This window comes from Oncorhynchus kisutch, linkage group LG14 (genome assembly GCF_002021735.2).
Source record: "Oncorhynchus kisutch isolate 150728-3 linkage group LG14, Okis_V2, whole genome shotgun sequence".
NCBI classification, from domain to species: Eukaryota; Metazoa; Chordata; class Actinopteri; order Salmoniformes; family Salmonidae; genus Oncorhynchus; species Oncorhynchus kisutch.
In genome coordinates, this window is record NC_034187.2 from 4,518,911 (window position 1) to 4,536,085 (window position 17,175).

The window sequence follows — 17,175 nt, forward strand, 5'->3', positions numbered from 1 at the left end:
AGATGAATGAACCAATTGTAAGCTGGGGATGATTAAGTGACCATGATGGTATGAGGGCCAGGTTTGGAATTTAGCCAGGACACCAGGGTTAACACCCCTACTCTAACAATAAGTACCATGGGATCTCTAGTGACCACAGAGTCAGGACACCTGTTTAACATCCTATGCGAAAGACAGCACACTACACAGGGCAATGTCCCCAATCACTGCCCTGGGACATTGGGATATTATTTTAGACCAGTGCCTCCTACTGGCCCCCCAACACTACTTCCAGCAGCATCTGGTCTCCCATCCAGGCGACCGACCAGGACCAACCCTGCTTTGCTTCAGAAGCAAGTCAGCAGTGGGATGCAGGGTGGTATGCTGGTGGCAAACCAGTTACATGCCTGTTAGAGTTATCAGCAAGCAGACAAGCAATATCTACCGTACGGCTGAAGCCTGAGCTGGAATGTGAAGCGAACTGAAAATGGCTAGCTTTAGAAAACCCTGAGTAGATCTAGCTTCAATCGTAGTATACCCCTCTTTAGCCTACCTCTGATAAACCTGTGTCCTCTGTCCCTGTTCAGTGTGTAAATCACTACACCGGTGTCCTCTGTCCCTGTCCAGTGTGTAAATCACTACACCTGTGTCCTCTGTCCCTGTCCAGTGTGTAAATCACTACACCTGTGTCCTCTGTCCCTGTTCAGTGTGTAATCACTACGCCTGTGTCCTCTGTCCCTGTCCAGTGTATAAATCACTACACCTGTGTCCTCTGACATGTGAACAACTGTAGTGGGCTGTCAATCAGACACAGAGACACGCTGTAGTGGGCTGTCTATCAGACACAGAGACACGCTGTAGTGGGCTGTCTATCAGAGACACGCTGTAGTGGGCTGTCTATCAGAGACACGCTGTAGTGGGCTGTCTATCAGAGACACGCTGTAGTGGGCTGTCTATCAGAGACACGCTGTAGTGGGCTGTCTATCAGAGACACGCTGTAGTGGGCTGTCTATCAGAGACACGCTGTAGTGGGCTGTCTATCAGAGACACGCTGTAGTGGGCTGTCTATCAGAGACACGCTGTAGTGGGCTGTCTATCAGAGACACGCTGTAGTGGGCTGTCTATCAGAGACACGCTGTAGTGGGCTGTCTATCAGAGACACGCTGTAGTGGGCTGTCTATCAGAGACACGCTGTAGTGGGCTGTCTATCAGAGACACGCTGTAGTGGGCTGTCTATCAGAGACATGCTGTAGTGGGCTGTCAGAGACATGCTGTAGTGGGCTGTCAATCAGAGACATGCTGTAGTGGGCTGTCAGAGACATGCTGTAGTGGGCTGTCAGAGACATGCTGTAGTGGGCTGTCTATCAGAGACATGCTGTATTGGGCTGTCTATCAGAGACATGCTGTAGTGGGCTGTCAATCAGAGACATGCTGTAGTGGGCTGTCTATCAGAGACATGCTGTAGTGGGCTGTCTATCAGAGACATGCTGTAGTGGGCTGTCTATCAGAGACATGCTGTAGTGGGCTGTCAATCAGAGACATGCTGTAGTGGGCTGTCAGAGACATGCTGTAGTGGGCTGTCTATCAGAGACATGCGGTAGTGGGCTGTCTATCAGAGACATGCTGTATTGGGCTGTCTATCAGAGACATGCTGTAGTGGGCTGTCAATCAGAGACATGCTGTAGTGGGCTGTCTATCAGAGACATGCTGTAGTGGGCTGTCTATCAGAGACATGCTGTAGTGGGCTGTCTATCAGAGACATGCTGTAGTGGGCTGTCTATCAGAGACATGCTGTAGTGGGCTGTCTATCAGAGACATGCTGTAGTGGGCTGTCTATCAGAGACATGCTGTAGTGGGCTGTCTATCAGAGACATGCTGTATTGGGCTGTCTATCAGAGACATGCTGTAGTGGGCTGTCAATCAGAGACATGCTGTAGTGGGCTGTCTATCAGAGACATGCTGTAGTGGGCTGTCTATCAGAGACATGCTGTAGTGGGCTGTCAGAGACATGCTGTAGTGGGCTGTCAGAGACATGCTGTAGTGGGCTGTCTATCAGAGACATGCTGTAGTGGGCTATCAGAGACATGCTGTAGTGGGCTGTCAGAGACATGCTGTAGTGGGCTGTCAGAGACATGCTGTAGTGGGCTGTCTATCAGAGACATGCTGTAGTGGGCTGTCTATCAGAGACATGCTGTAGTGGGCTGTCTATCAGAGACATGCTGTAGTGGGCTGTCTATCAGAGACATGCTGTAGTGGGCTATCAGAGACATGCTGTAGTGGGCTATCAGAGACATGCTGTAGTGGGCTGTCAGAGACATGCTGTAGTGGGCTGTCTATCAGAGACATGCTGTAGTGGGCTATCAGAGACATGCTGTAGTGGGCTGTCAGAGACATGCTGTAGTGGGCTGTCAATCAGAGACATGCTGTAGTGGGCTGTCAGAGACATGCTGTAGTGGGCTGTCTATCAGAGACATGCTGTAGTGGGCTGTCTATCAGAGACATGCTGTAGTGGGCTATCAGAGACATGCTGTAGTGGGCTGTCAGAGACATGCTGTAGTGGGCTGTCAGAGACATGCTGTAGTGGGCTGTCAGAGACATGCTGTAGTGGGCTGTCTATCAGAGACATGCTGTAGTGGGCTGTCTATCAGAGACATGCTGTAGTGGGCTGTCAATCAGAGACATGCTGTAGTGGGCTGTCTATCAGAGACATGCTGTAGTGGGCTGTCTATCAGAGACATGCTGTAGTGGGCTATCAGAGACACGCTGTAGTGGGCTATCAGAGACACGCTGTAGTGGGCTATCAGAGACACGCTGTAGTGGGCTATCAGAGACACGCTGTAGTGGGCTGTCTATCAGACACATGTAATGGTTAGCTTAGCTTTAATATTGCAGATAGATTGTGTAATGTAATGGTTAGCCTATCTTAACTTTAATACTACATTTTAATACTACATTTCAATAATATAAAACACATGACTTGAATTTGTTGTCCTATTATTTTGGCACAGGTTAAGTTGGACTATAGCCCTTTGAAAACCTGGTCTCAAAACAATGCTGAATGTTTTTGTTATCAGTATTTCTATCCCCTCCTCCTCAGTCCCTAACCCCTCCTCCTCAGGCCCTAACCCCTCCTCCTCAGGCCCTAACCCCTCCTCCTCAGGCCCTAACCCCTCCTTCTTTCAACTTCTCAGCTTTGGCCACAGAGAGAGATAAAGATAAAAGACCACACAAAAATACATTTAGAAACCACATTTATATCAATTCATTACTTGTTGTTATTGTTAGTACATGTCAATGGGTATTTCTATAGAGGGAATTCATTAGTGGAGAATGCATATTTTTAATTTCATGCATTTCAATGAAAGACTATGAGTAGTTCACAAAGTTAGCATGGGATGAATCTTTCAACTGCTCAGCCCTCAAGGTGTTGTCATAACAGCAGCATTAGTAGTAGTGTTCATATATATTTATTTATACATATTTTACCTCCTTTTTTCCTCCCCAAATGGTAGTTACAGTCTTGTCTCATCGCTGCAACTCACGTACGGACTCGGGAGTGGATAAGGTCGAGAGCCGTGCATCCTGGGAAACACGACCCAGCCACAACGCCCACACTTAACCCGGAAGCCAATCGCACCAATGTGTCGGTGACCGTGTCAGCGTGCATTGCGCCCGGGCCCGCCACAGGAGTCGCTAGTGCGCGATGGGACAAGGACATCCCTGCCGGCCAAACCCTCCCTTAACCCGGACGACACTGGGCCAATTGTGCGCCGTCCCATGGGTCTCCCGGTCGAGGCCGGCTGCGACAAAGCCTGGACTCGAACCCAGAATCTCTAGTGGCACAGCTAGCACTGCGATGCAGAGCCTTAGACCACTGCGCCACTCGGAAGGGTCCTACAGCAGTAGAGTTCTATGTCGAGACTAAGAGTAAAGGAGCATGGGTAGAATTGATTTGAGGCCTTAACGCTCAGACCTGAGACAAAAAACACACACACAAAAATCCATCCTACACAGCAGTAAATAAACAACTGCAGAAACTTCTTCATGATAAAGTGTGAACAGAACCAAGAGGAGTTCACTCCTGGATCAGATGACAACTTATTGTACATTAAGTCTGTATCAGATCCATGTCCAGTATTAATATAACGTTCCTGGGTTCGGTTCGGTCCATACATCCTGGATTGAAACACGGCTCGGGTTTACACTCCCGTCCTGAAGAACAGAAACGATCATTCTTTCTCACACTGTTCCTCATCTTCAGTCAAGAAAACCGTGCTGTGTCCTCATGAGCACTCCCCCAGGCCCAGGGATATATTACAAGAGTTTAGTGGTTTAGCTCAGGAACAGCATAGTGAGGTATATGTGGACAGGGGAGACAGGATGAGAGAGAACAGGACAGAAAAGAGAGCGGAGAGAGGACAGGGAGCAGAGAGAGGACAGGGAGAGGAGAGGACAGGGAGAGGAGAGGACAGGGAGAGGAGAGGACAGGGAGAGGAGAGGACAGGGAGAGGAGAGGACAGGGAGAGGAGAGGACAGGGAGCAGAGAGAGGACAGGGAGCAGAGAGAGGACAGGGAGAGGAGAGGACAGGGAGAGGAGAGGACAGGGAGAGGAGAGGACAGGGAGAGGAGAGGACAGGGAGAGGAGAGGACAGGGAGAGGAGAGGAGAGGGAGCGGAGAGGACGGAGCGGACAGGGAGCGGAGAGAGGACAGAGAGCGGAGAGGACAGGACAGGGAGAGGAGAGAGGACAGGACAGGGAGAGGAGAGAGGACAGAGAGCGGAGAGGAGAGAGGACAGGGAGCGGAGAGGAGAGAGGACAGGGAGCGGAGAGGAGAGAGGACAGGGAGCGGAGAGGAGAGATGACAGGGAGCGGAGAGGAGAGATGACAGGGAGCGGAGAGGAGAGATGACAGGGAGCGGAGAGGAGAGAGGACAGGACAGGGAGAGGAGAGAGGACAGGGAGCGGAGAGGAGAGAGGACAGGGAGCGGAGAGGAGAGAGGACAGGGAGCGGAGAGGAGAGAGGAGAGGACAGGGAGAGGAGAGAGGACAGGGAGAGGAGAGCTTTGCTGAGCCCTGGCTGCGACCTGTATTGCTTGTTGATGCGTCAGCAGACCTACTACTTGCGGAAGAACTTGAGGTAGACGACTGCACCCAGTATGACCAGCTCCATCAGAATGATGACGGATAACAACAGCTTGTTGGTCATCAGTCTAAGAGAGGGAGAACAGACAAACAGCAACTCAATGACAGAGGACAGATTCAACAAACTAAAGAAGAAGCAAGGCCTCTATTGCTAAACAGTTCTCACAATTAGAATAACCTGTATAAATACAGACGCCATTTTTACACGAACATGAGGACATGGACCATAGTGTAACAGCATTGTCCGGAGCCCCGTCTGACTCACCGTCGAGACATGGCCCGTAGGATCTTCCTGCTCCGGCTGAGGTTCTCCCCAGTGTTGACCAGCTAACAGGTGGAACACAACAACGAAAGACAACAACAGGTCATCAGAATTCAACATCTTCTCTTTTCAAAAACTCTTTGACGGTTATGATTCCAAGAAAGTCTCAATTTGCTCCCTCTTTATATTTACTGATCTGACAAGTCTGGATCCACCATTTTGTTTACACTGTACAGATCTGTGAACATAGAAGGGCTGGGAGAGACTCGGGACCAGGCTGCCATAGTTCTGACACCAAGGCCACAAAGACTCTCTGATTAGAGTGCTGATCTAGGATCTGTCCATATCATTTTTTATTTTACCTTTATTTAACTAGGCAAGTCTGTTAAGAACAAATTCTTATTTTTCAATGACGGCCTAGGAACAGTGGGTTAACTGCCTTGTTCAGTGGCAGAACGACAGATTTCTACCTTGTCAGCACGGGGATTCGATCTTGCAACCTTTCAGCTGGGGCGGCAGGAAGCCTAGTGGTTAGAGCGTTGGACTGATAACCGAAAGGTTTCATGTTCAAATCCCCGAGCTGACAAGGTACAAATCTGTCATTCTTAACTGACTTGCCTAGTTAAATAAAAGGTAAAATAAATTAGACTAGACAAACGCTCTAACCACTAGGCTACCTGTCGCTCATCTCATTCATTATGATCTAGGATCTGTCCAGATCATCTCATCATCTCAGATCTGTCTATATAATCTGATCTCAGATCTGTCTGTATCATCTCATTCAATCTGATCTAGGATCTGTCCAGATCATCTCATCATCTCAGATCTGTCTATATAATCTGATCTCAGATCTGTCTGTATCATCTCATTCAATCTGATCTAGGATCTGTCCAGATCATCTCATCATCTCAGATCTGTCTATATAATCTGATCTCAGATCTGTCTGTATAATCTGATCTCAGATCTGTCTGTATCTAGGATCTGTCCATATCATCTTCCCACTCAGAGCCTCATGTCTCCAGAGCTTCCCAATCAGAGCCTCATGTCTCCAGAGCTTCCCACTCAGAGCCTCATGTCTCCAGAGCTTCCCAATCAGAGCCTCATGTCTCCAGAGCGTCCCACTCAGAGCCTAATGTCTCCAGAGCGTCCCACTCAGAGCCTAATGTCTCCAGAGCTTCCCACTCAGAGCCTAATGTCTCCAGAGCGTCCCACTCAGAGCCTAATGTCTCCAGAGCTTCCCACTCAGAGCCTAATGTCTCCAGAGCGTCCCAATCCCACTCACTCTGTCTCTGGTGCGGTCCAGCTGTTCTCTCTGCTCTCCCAGCTCCTCAATGATGTCCACGCCGATCTGGTCTGTCTCTGCGGCGATGCGCTGACTCCTCTCTATACTCTGACTGGCGTTGTTCAGGTGCTCGTGTCCCTGGATCAGCAAGGCCCTCTGAGACTGAAGCTGGGTCTGAAAACAGATAATATAAAATCAATCAATTAATAATCAATCAATCAATTAATCAATCAATCAATCAATCAATACCTGCACGAAAAGTGCAATAAGCTGTGAGGTGAACGTAAGCCCTGAATATATTATTTTATTGTGTTTCAGGAACGTTGTCTTGTAATATCTCAACAGCATCACCACATATCAGGGCTGGGTGGTCTTAGCCACTACCAGTTGAAACTGACACCACTCATCCTACTGTAAGGCTACTGTATGCCTGTTTACTCCATGTGTAACTCTGTTGTTGTTTTTTTTCTGTCGCACTGCTTTGCTTTATCTTGGCCAGGTCGCAGTTGTAAATGAGAACTCGTTCTCAACTAGCTTACCTGGTTAAATAAAGGTGTTCTCAACTAGCCTACCTGGTTAAATAAAGGTGTTCTCAACTAGCCTACCTGGTTAAATAAAGGTGTTCTCAACTAGCTTACCTGGTTAAATAAAGGTGTTCTCTACTAGCCTACCTGGTTAAATAAAGGTGTTCTCAACTAGCCTACCTGGTTAAATAAAGGTGTTCTCAACTAGCCTACCTGGTTAAATAAAGGTGTTCTCAACTAGCCTACCTGGTTAAATAAAGGTGTTCTCAACTAGCCTACCTGGTTAAATAAAGGTGTTCTCAACTAGCCTACCTGGTTAAATAAAGGTTAAATAAATAAAATACAAATGGTGAATGGATGGTGTATGTAAACAGTTCCAGGCTGAAGATCCCTCTAGGTACAGATCTAGGATCAGCTTCCCTTCCTCCAATTCTAACCTTAACCATTATTAGGAAAAAAATGCTAAACTGACCCCAGATCAGTTTAGGGGCAACTTTACCACTTTACCATCCTTGAACCAATGTAAGTCAGTCTAGACTCACGCTGTGTTCGTTCTGAGAGGAGTAGATGCCGTAGGCGCCCTCTGCTGGTCGGGTAGAGGAGGAGGAGGACTGGTCAGAGCTCTTCACCTCTCTCTGGAGCTTCCCCAGGTCTCTGCGGAACAGACGCAGCCTGGTGGACATGGCATTCCGGTAGGACGAGGGAACACCGATCAACTCCTGCTCCATCCCCTGCAGCTGGATATTTACCAGGAGAAACATTTCATACCCTTCTAAAAATGACATTATAGCTGCCCTCGGCTCCAGCCTTTGCAACCTAATGCGTGTATGTATGAATGAATGAGTAATATATATATATATATAACGCTCTGATCCGGTGACGGAAAACGGGGTAAATTGGTACTTCATGGGGTCCCTTGGCCCAGCCTCTACTCCTTGGACCGTGTTTGGGACGGTGGCCAGTGGCAAAAACTCCCTATTGGTCGGGTGGAGAAGCCCTGGGAGGACCTGGCTCCTTGGAGTGGCCCTTCCTCTGAGGCTGTACTGGGTCAAGATAGATATAGATGTATATATCTCTATGTGTGTGTGTGTGTGAGAGAGAGAGTGCGAGTGACACACACACAGGAGATGTTGGGTACTGAAGAAAAAAACACTCTCTCTTAATACACTATTGTTCAATACAAACAGTTCATTTGTGAAAAGTTAACCCATGTTATAGTAGTACTAGTTCATTCCTTCAACTCTATGCCAGTAGCCTTTCCATCTGACCCAAGGTTTTATTAGTAAATAACAACCAATCAGGTTTTTACTATCTACTATGTTTCACTACCAGATCACTAGTACCAGCCGACGGACATTTAGAATAATCTGCTAGAATTATTTTATAGCTATAAATCGATACAGATGAGATTTGCGACAGATCGCTTTTCCCCCAAGTGTAACATATACAATAAAATACAAAATGGCCGCTTACCACTTCCACTGCCTCTCCGTGTCTTTCGTCAAAAGTTCGCACCAACCTCTTCTTCTCCTCTGTAAAACAGGAACACCTCTGTATTCAATTTATTTATGTTTTTTTTTTAAGACTGAGCTGCACTCTTTTGTTTGGTGTTAACTTTGAAAAAAACATTTTTCTAAATGTTCATTATGATATGCAAGCATACCTAGGCACCAATGTGTCATGAACAACATTAGCTTCAGCAACACTAGTGGAATAGCGGTTCGCCTTCAAAATAAAAGTCTTCCGTTGAAACTGATGCAAACGGATACAAATAGTGGAATTATGACACCATTGTAGTTGGAATAGATTTAATTTAAATAGATGTGACTGTGGATTACAATATAATGTTTGTTTCCAACATCAGGGCTGTTTTCCTAAAATTATTTAAATCCACTTTGTGTTTTGTTTCCTTCAAAATAAAATAAAAACTATATTTGTCACATGCGCCGAATACAACAGGTGTAGTAGACCTTACCGTGAAATGCTGAATACAACAGGTGTAGTAGACCTTACCGTGAAATGCTGAATACAACAGGTGTAGTAGACCTTACCGTGAAATGCTGAATACAACAGGTGTAGTAGACCTCACAGTGAAATGCTGAATACAACAGGTGTAGTAGACCTTACCGTGAAATGCTGAATACAACAGGTGTAGTAGACCTTACAGTGAAATGCTGAATACAACAGGTGTAGTAGACCTTACAGTGAAATGCTGAATACAACAGGTGTAGTAGACCTCACAGTGAAATGCTGAATACAACAGGTGTAGAAGACCTCACAGTGAAATGCTGAATACAACAGGTGTAGTAGACCTTACCGTGAAATGCTGAATACAACAGGTGTAGTAGACCTCACAGTGAAATGCTGAATACAACAGGTGTAGTAGACCTTACCGTGAAATGCCGAATACAACAGGTGTAGTAGACCTTACCGTGAAATGCTGAATACAACAGGTGTAGTAGACCTCACAGTGAAATGCTGAATACAACAGGTGTAGTAGACCTTACCGTGAAATGCTTACTTTACAAGCCCTTAACCAACAGTGCAGTTCAAGAAGAGTTAAGAAAATATTTACCAAATAAACCAAACTTTTAAAAAATTATAAAAAAGTAAGTGTTAGCTGTGTCACTAGAGATTCTGGGTTCGAGTCCAGACTCTGTCACATTAGGCCGCGACCGAGAGACCCATGGGGCGGCGTACAATTGGCCCTGCGTCGTCCCGGGTTAGAGGAGGGAATGTCCTTGTCCCATCACGCATTATAGCGTCTCCTGTGGCGGGCCTGGAGCAGTGCACGCTGACACGGTCGCCAGGTGTACGGTTGTTTCCTCCGACACATTGGTGCGGCTGACTTCCGGGTTAAGTGGGCCTTGTGTCAAGAAGCAGTGTTGCTTGGTTGGGCTGTGTTTCGGAGGACGCACTGCTCTTTGGCCTTTGCCTCTCCCGAGTCCGTATGGGAGTCGCAGCGATGAGACAAGACTGTAACTACCAATACCACGAAATTGGGGAGAAATGGTTCAAAAACGGCTGTTAAGGAGCCTTTTGGTCCTAGACATGGTGCTCCGGTAACACTTGCCGTGCGGTGGCATAGAGAACAGTCTATGACTAGGGTGGCTGAAGTCTCTGACAATTTTATGAGCTGTCCTCGGACACCGCTTATTATATAGGTCCTGGACGGCAGGAAGCTTAGCCCCAGTAATGTAGTGGGCCGTACGCACTATCCTCTTGCGGTCAGATGCCGAGCAGTTGCCATAAAAAGGCGGTGATGCCACCGGTCAGGATGCTCTCGATGGTGCAGCTGTAGAATTTTCTGAGGATCTGGGGACCCATGCCAAATCTTCTGAGGGGGAAAATGTTTTGTTATGCCCTCTTCACGACTATCTTGGTGTGTTTGGGCCATGATAGTTTATTGGTGATGTTGACACCAAGGAACTATAAACTCCCGACCCGCTCTACTACTAAGTAGTACTCTACTACGACTAAGTACACGCCCCAGTGTTGAGGACCAGCGTGGCAGACGTGTTGTTACAAACTCTCACCACCAGGGGGGGGCGGCCCGTCAGGAAGTCCAGGATCCAGTTGCAGAGGGAGGGGTTTAGTCAGCTTAACGATGAGCTTCGTGGGCACTACGGTGTTGAACGCTGAGCTGTAGTCAATGCATTTTGTCCAGGTGGGAAATGCCTTTTGTCCAGGTGGGAAACAACAGTGTGGAGTTCCTTGCCATTAAAAAAAAATCTGTTGAAATAGCACTGTGGATTTATAGACTTCAGATTTGTAAAGGGGACATAATTATATTGCAATGTACAGCCTTCTCACTGGACCTTGGGTCCATGAAATGAGGTATCAGTCTACTCAGTGACACTCACAGATCATAACTGCGAAGGGTTTACACAAATATCAGTGTCGTAGCTCTTCTTGCAGGACATTAACTTTAGGAAATCACCTCACTAGTCAGTCTATTGTGAGTATTGGACAATCCTTTTGCAACGTAGAGCCTTACCTATGGATATGGAAGGTCCATGAAATGAAGAGGCCCCCATGCTAATCTCCAGCGCCCCGCATACCTCTGCCATTCGGCCTCAAACTGCACCATTTTGTCTCTCCTTCGACCGAGCACTTTTCAACATTTAGATAAAGCATTTGACCATTTGAGTTAACGATGGAGAATTGGTTGGTTTCCAGTTTAAGTCTGAAATATATTATACGTATTTTTCAAGATGATTGACAGAGAAACATTTCTTCCCCATCGGGAATCTCACTGCCACGTCTTGAAATACGCTGACAGACGGATTAAGATTTACAATGTAATGTTGCAATCTGAAAACCAAATGTCTAACTTCTATACTTTATTACCTATCCTGTTGACTAGTGACTTTATTCCTAGTTATATTTACATATCTACCTCATACCCCTGCACATTGACTCAGTACTGGTACCCTGTGTATAGAGCCTAGTTATCGTTACTCAGTACTGGTACCCTGTGTATAGAGCCTAGTTATCGTTACTCAGTACTGGTACCCTGTGTATAGAGCCTAGTTATCGTTACTCAGTACTGGTACCCTGTGTATATAGTCTAGTTATCAATACTCAGTACTGGTCTGTGTATAGAGCCTAGTTATCATTACTCAGTACTGGTCTGTGTATATAGCCTAGTTATCATTACTCAGTACTGGTCTGTGTATAGAGCCTAGTTATCATTACTCAGTACTGGTCTGTGTATAGAGCCTAGTTATCATTACTCAGTACTGGTCTGTGTATAGAGCCTAGTTATCATTACTCAGTACTGGTACCCTGTGTAATATAGCCTAGTTATCATTACTCAGTACTGGTACCCTGTGTATATAACCTAGTTATCATTACTCAGTACTGGTACCCTGTGTATAGAGCCTAGTTATCATTACTCAGTACTGGTACCGTGTGTATATAGCCTAGTTATCATTACTCAGTACTGGTACCCTGTGTATATAACCTAGTTATCATTACTCAGTACTGGTACCCTGTGTATATAGCCTAGTTATCATTACTCATTGACTCAGTACTGGTACCCTGTGTATATAACCTAGTTATCATTGCTGGTTATCATTTCTTCAGCCTCCTGAGGTTGAAGAGGCACTGTTGCGCCTTCTTCACCAAGCTGTCTGTGAAGGTGGACCATTTCAGTTGTCCGTGATGTGGGGTTATTGTTGGCAATCAAGCCCACTAATCAGTGAGAGGTTGTTTCCCTGACACCACACTGAGTGCCCTCAACTCCTCCCTGTAGGCTGTCAAGTCATTGTTGGTAAATCAAGCCCACTAATCAGTGAGAGGTTGTTTCCCTGACACCACACTCGGAGTGCCCTCAACTCCTCCCTGTAGGCTGTCAAGTCATTGTTGGTAAATCAAGCCCACTAATCAGTGAGAGGTTGTTTCCCTGACACCACACTCGGAGTGCCCTCAACTCCTCCCTGTAGGCTGTCAAGTCATTGCTGGTAAATCAAGCCCACTAATCAGTGAGAGGTTGTTTCCCTGACACCACACTGAGTGCCCTCAACTCCTCCCTGTAGGCTGTCAAGTCATTGTTGGTAATCAAGCCCACCACTGTAGTGTCATCTGCAGACTTGATGATTGAGTTGGAGGCGTGCATGGCCGCGCAGTCATGGGTGAACAGGGAGTACAGGAGGGGGCTGAGAATGCACCCTTGTGGGGCCCCAGTGTTGAGGATCATGCTGTTAGAGATGCTGTTACCTACCCTCACACCCCCTGGGGGCGACCCATCAGGAAGTCCAGGATCCAGTTGCAATAGGGCGAGGTTCAGACCCAGTGTCTCAAGCTTGATGACGAGTTTGGAGGGTACTATGGTGTTAAATGCTGAGCTGTAGTCAATGAACAGCATTCTTACATTGGTATTCCTCTTGTCCAGATGGGTTAGGGCAGTGTGCAGTGTGGTTGAGATTGCATCGTCTGTGGACCTATTTGGGCGGTAAGCAAATTGGAGTGGGTCTAGGGTGTCAGGTAGGGTGGAGGTGATATGGTCCTTGACTAGTCTCTCAAAGCACTTCATGATGACGGAAGTGAGTGCTACGGGGCGGTAGTCGTTTAGCTCAGTTACCTTCGCTTTCTTGGGAACAGGAACAATGGTGGCCCTCTTGAAGCATGTGGGAACAGCAGACTGGGATAGGGATTGATTGAATATGTCCATAAACACACCAGCCAGCTGGTCTGCGCATGCTCTGAGGACCCAGCTGGGGATGCCGTCTGGGCCTGCAGCCTTGCGAGGGTTAACACGTTTAAATGTTTTACTCACGTTGGTTGCAGTGAAGGAGAGCCCGCAGGTTTTGGTAGCGGGCCGTGTCAGTGGCACTGTATTGTCCTCAAAGCGAGCAAAGAAGTTTAGTTTGTCTGGGAGGAAGACATCCTGGTCCCCGACGGGGCTGGTTTTCCTTTTGTAGTCCGTGATTGACTGTAGACCCTGCCACATACTTCTCGTGTCTGAGCCGTTGAATTGCGACTCTACTTTGTCTCTATACTGACGCTTAGCCTGTTTGATTGCCTTGGAGGGAATAGCTACACTGTTTGTATTCGGTCATGTTTCCGGTCACCTTGCCCTGATTAAAAGCAGTGGTACATGTACATACTACCTCAATCAGCCCGACTAATCGGTGTCTGTATATAGCCTCTCTACTGTATATAGCCTCTCTACTGTATATAGCCTCTCTACTGTATATAGCCTCTCTACTGTAATTGGCCCCTCTACTGTATATAGCCTCTCTACTGTATATAGCCTCTCTACTGTATATAGCCTCTCTACTGTATATAGCCTCTCTAATGTATATAACCTCTCTACTGTATATAGCCCCTCTACTGTATATAGCCTCTCTACTGTATATAGCCTCTACTATATATAGCCCCTCTACTGTATATAGCCCCTCTACTGTATATAGCCCCTCTACTGTATATAGCCCCTCTACTGTATATAGCCCCTCTACTGTATATAGCCCCTCTACTGTATATAGCCTCTCTACTGTATATAGCCTCTCTACTGTATATAGCCTCTCTACTGTATATAGCCTCTCTAATGTATATAACCTCTCTACTGTATATAGCCTCTACTGTATATAGCCTCTCTACTGTATATAGCCTCTACTATATATAGCCTCTCTACTGTATATAGCCTCTCTACTGTATATAGCCTCTACTGTATATAGCCTCTCTACTGTATATAGCCTCTACTGTATATAGCCTCTCTACTGTATATAGCCTCTCTACTGTATATAGCCTCTCTACTGTATATAGCCTCTCTACTGTATATAGCCTCTCTACTGTATATAGCCTCTCTACTGTATATAGCCTCTCTACTGTATATAGCCTCTACTGTATATAACCTCTACTGTATATAGCCTCTCTACTGTATATAGCCTCTCTACTGTATATAGCCTCTCTACTGTATATAGCCTCTCTACTGTATATAGCCCTTCTACTGTATATAACCCCTCTACTGTATATAGCCTCTCTACTGTATATAGCCTCTCTACTGTATATAGCCTCTCTACTGTATATAGCCTCTCTACTGTATATAGCCTCTCTACTGTATATAGCCTCTCTAATGTATATAGCCTCTCTAATGTATATAGCCTCTACTGTATATAGCCTCTCTACTGTATATAGCCTCTACTGTATATAGCCTCTCTACTGTATATAGCCTCTCTACTGTATATAGCCTCTCTAATGTATATAGCCTCTCTAATGTATATAGCCTCTCTAATGTATATAGCCTCTCTAATGTATATAGCCTCTCTACTGTATATAGCCTCTCTACTGTATATAGCCTCTCTACTGTATATAGCCCTTCTACTGTATATAGCCTCTACTGTATATAACCCCTCTACTGTATATAGCCTCTACTGTATATAGCCCCTCTACTGTATATAGCCTCTACTGTATATAGCCTCTCTACTGTATTTAGCCTCTACTGTATATAACCCCTCTACTGTATATAGCCCCTCTACTGTATATAGCCCCTCTACTGTATATAGCCCCTCTACTGTATATAGCCCCTCTACTGTATATAGCCCCTCTACTGTATATAGCCCCTCTACTGTATATAGCCCCTCTACTGTATATAGCCCCTCTACTGTATATAGCCCCTCTACTGTATATAACCCCTCTACTGTATATAGCCTCTACTGTATATAGCCTCTACTGTATATAACCTCTCTACTGTATATAGCCAACCTACTGTATATAGCCACTCTACTGTATATAGCCTCTACTGTCATTTTTCACTGACTTTTTACTGTTGTTTTTATTTCTTTACTTACCTATTGTTCACCCAATACCTTTTTTGCACTATTGGTTAGAGCCTATAAGTAAGCATTTCACTGTAAGGTCTACACCTGTTGTATTCGGCGCACATGACAAATAAACTTTGATATGTGCCAAAGTATTTGGACACCCAGAGTATGGAACCTGGTAGTGAGTACTGCAACCGAGGACAGACTATTTTTACACTCTACACGCTTCAGCACTCGGTGGTCCCGTTCTGTGAGCTTGTGTGGCCTACCACTTTGCTGCTGAGCCGTTGTTGCTCCTAGACATTTCCACTTCACAATAACAGCACTTACAGTTGACCGAGGGGCAGCTCTAGCAGAGGAAAAAATGTTGGAAAGGTGGCATCCTTATGACAGTGCCAAGTTGAAAGTCAAATGAGCTATTCAGTAAGGCCATTCTACAGCATGGCTGATTGCATGACTGTGTACTCGATTTTATGCACCGATATTTAGAACGAGTGTCCACATCCTTTGTCATACATATATACATATATATATATAGTGTATGTATTCCCCCAATGCAAAGTCTATACATCCAACATGCGATTTAAACAGATTGTGTTTGTCAAATTAACAAAAACTGTCTTTTGTCGAATTTTTACAAACAACATTCTAACCTTGTTTAGCTCGTCCAAGTGTGGCAAGACTATGTTTCACCTGTTTGCATCAGTGTCAAATGGGGAGAATTTTATTTTGAAGACGAACCGCCGATTCCACTATTGTTGCTCACGCAAATGTTGATGACTACACTCATCTGCTTGGCAACCTCCTCTTATAATTAAGGGGGGGGGGGGGGGGGTATATGGCCAATATACCACGGCTAAGGGTTGTTCTTAAGCACGACGCAACACAGAGTGCCTGGACACAGCCCATAGCCGTGGTATATTGGCCATATATCACAAACCCCAGAGGTCCCTTATTGCTATTATAAACTGGTTACCAATGTAAATTAGAGCAGTGTAAGTAAACGTTTTGCCATGCCCGTGGTATACGGTCTAATACTCCACGGCTGTCAGCTAATCAGCATTCAGGGCTCGAACCACCCAGTTTATAATTTACATTTGATAGCAACCATATTTTGGACATTTAACAGCAGTGGGCGGCTAAGCAGAAGTCAAACTAAAGCAAGACAACAGGGGGGGGGGGGGTCAGCTAATGGTAGTGGATTGGAGAGATATTTAGAATGCAAAATACATATTTACAGATGTAAATTCAACTGTTTTTTTTTACCTCCTTGACATTTCAGTAATCTGTCAGGCATCAACTTCAGTTCGTCATAAAGGGATTTGAAGATCTCCTGCAGCTTTTCAAACTCTTCCGATGACATTATACTTTTATTTTAGCAGCAGGATTTGTGTTTTCAATTGTCCGTTTCTTTCTTGACAACACAAACGCCCAAATATTAGAAAATGAAACTGTTTAATTGCCGCTTATACGCTTTGTTGATAAAACCGTAAACCCCCTAACAAGATCCTCGGGACTCTTTCCGCATTCTGGTGATCGTGTGTCACATGTCTAGCGTCACTGCCTGCCTGAGGTGAATATCCCAATTATTATCACGAATGAAATGTCAAGTACATGCTTTTAAAATCAAAGTAACTTCAAATGTTTGACAGCAGCTTATGTTGTATACTTCTAATATGAATAATGGTTTAAAAAAATTGTGGTTAAAACTGAAATAATA

At 45.6% G+C, this 17,175-nt stretch overlaps 1 protein-coding gene across 2 annotated transcripts; it reads right to left on the bottom strand.

Moving 5' to 3' along the window:
- Positions 1-3,213: 3,213 nt before the first annotated feature.
- On the bottom strand, positions 3,214-17,012 carry vti1b (vesicle transport through interaction with t-SNAREs 1B). Of its 2 annotated transcripts, none has more exons than XM_031787670.1 (6): positions 16,722-17,012; positions 8,662-8,720; positions 7,731-7,925; positions 6,665-6,838; positions 5,386-5,447; positions 3,214-5,188 (listed from the first exon to the last, which is right to left on the bottom strand). In XM_031787670.1, the coding sequence occupies exons 1-6, from the start codon at positions 16,816-16,818 to the stop codon at positions 5,095-5,097; spliced, it is 681 nt and encodes a 226-aa protein (XP_031643530.1). In that variant the 5' UTR covers positions 16,819-17,012; the 3' UTR covers positions 3,214-5,094. The 2 variants fall into 2 exon arrangements, with proteins under 2 accessions (XP_031643530.1, XP_031643531.1); XM_031787671.1 differs by having other exon boundaries at positions 7,731-8,231; positions 16,722-17,006.
- Positions 17,013-17,175: the final 163 nt, after the last annotated feature.

Bases quoted from the DNA above. Each gene is read 5' to 3' on its own strand.
- vti1b (XM_031787671.1), bottom strand. From the start codon at position 16,818: ATGTCATCGGAAGAGTTTGAAAAGCTGCAGGAGATCTTCAAATCCCTT. The intron at 6,839-7,730 runs GTGAGTCTAGAC...ATCTGTTTTCAG, and splicing joins CCTCTCAGAACGAACACAGC to ACCCAGCTTCAGTCTCAGAG. The intron at 5,189-5,385 runs GTGAGTCAGACG...TCCCTCTCTTAG, and splicing joins CTACGGGCCATGTCTCGACG to ACTGATGACCAACAAGCTGT.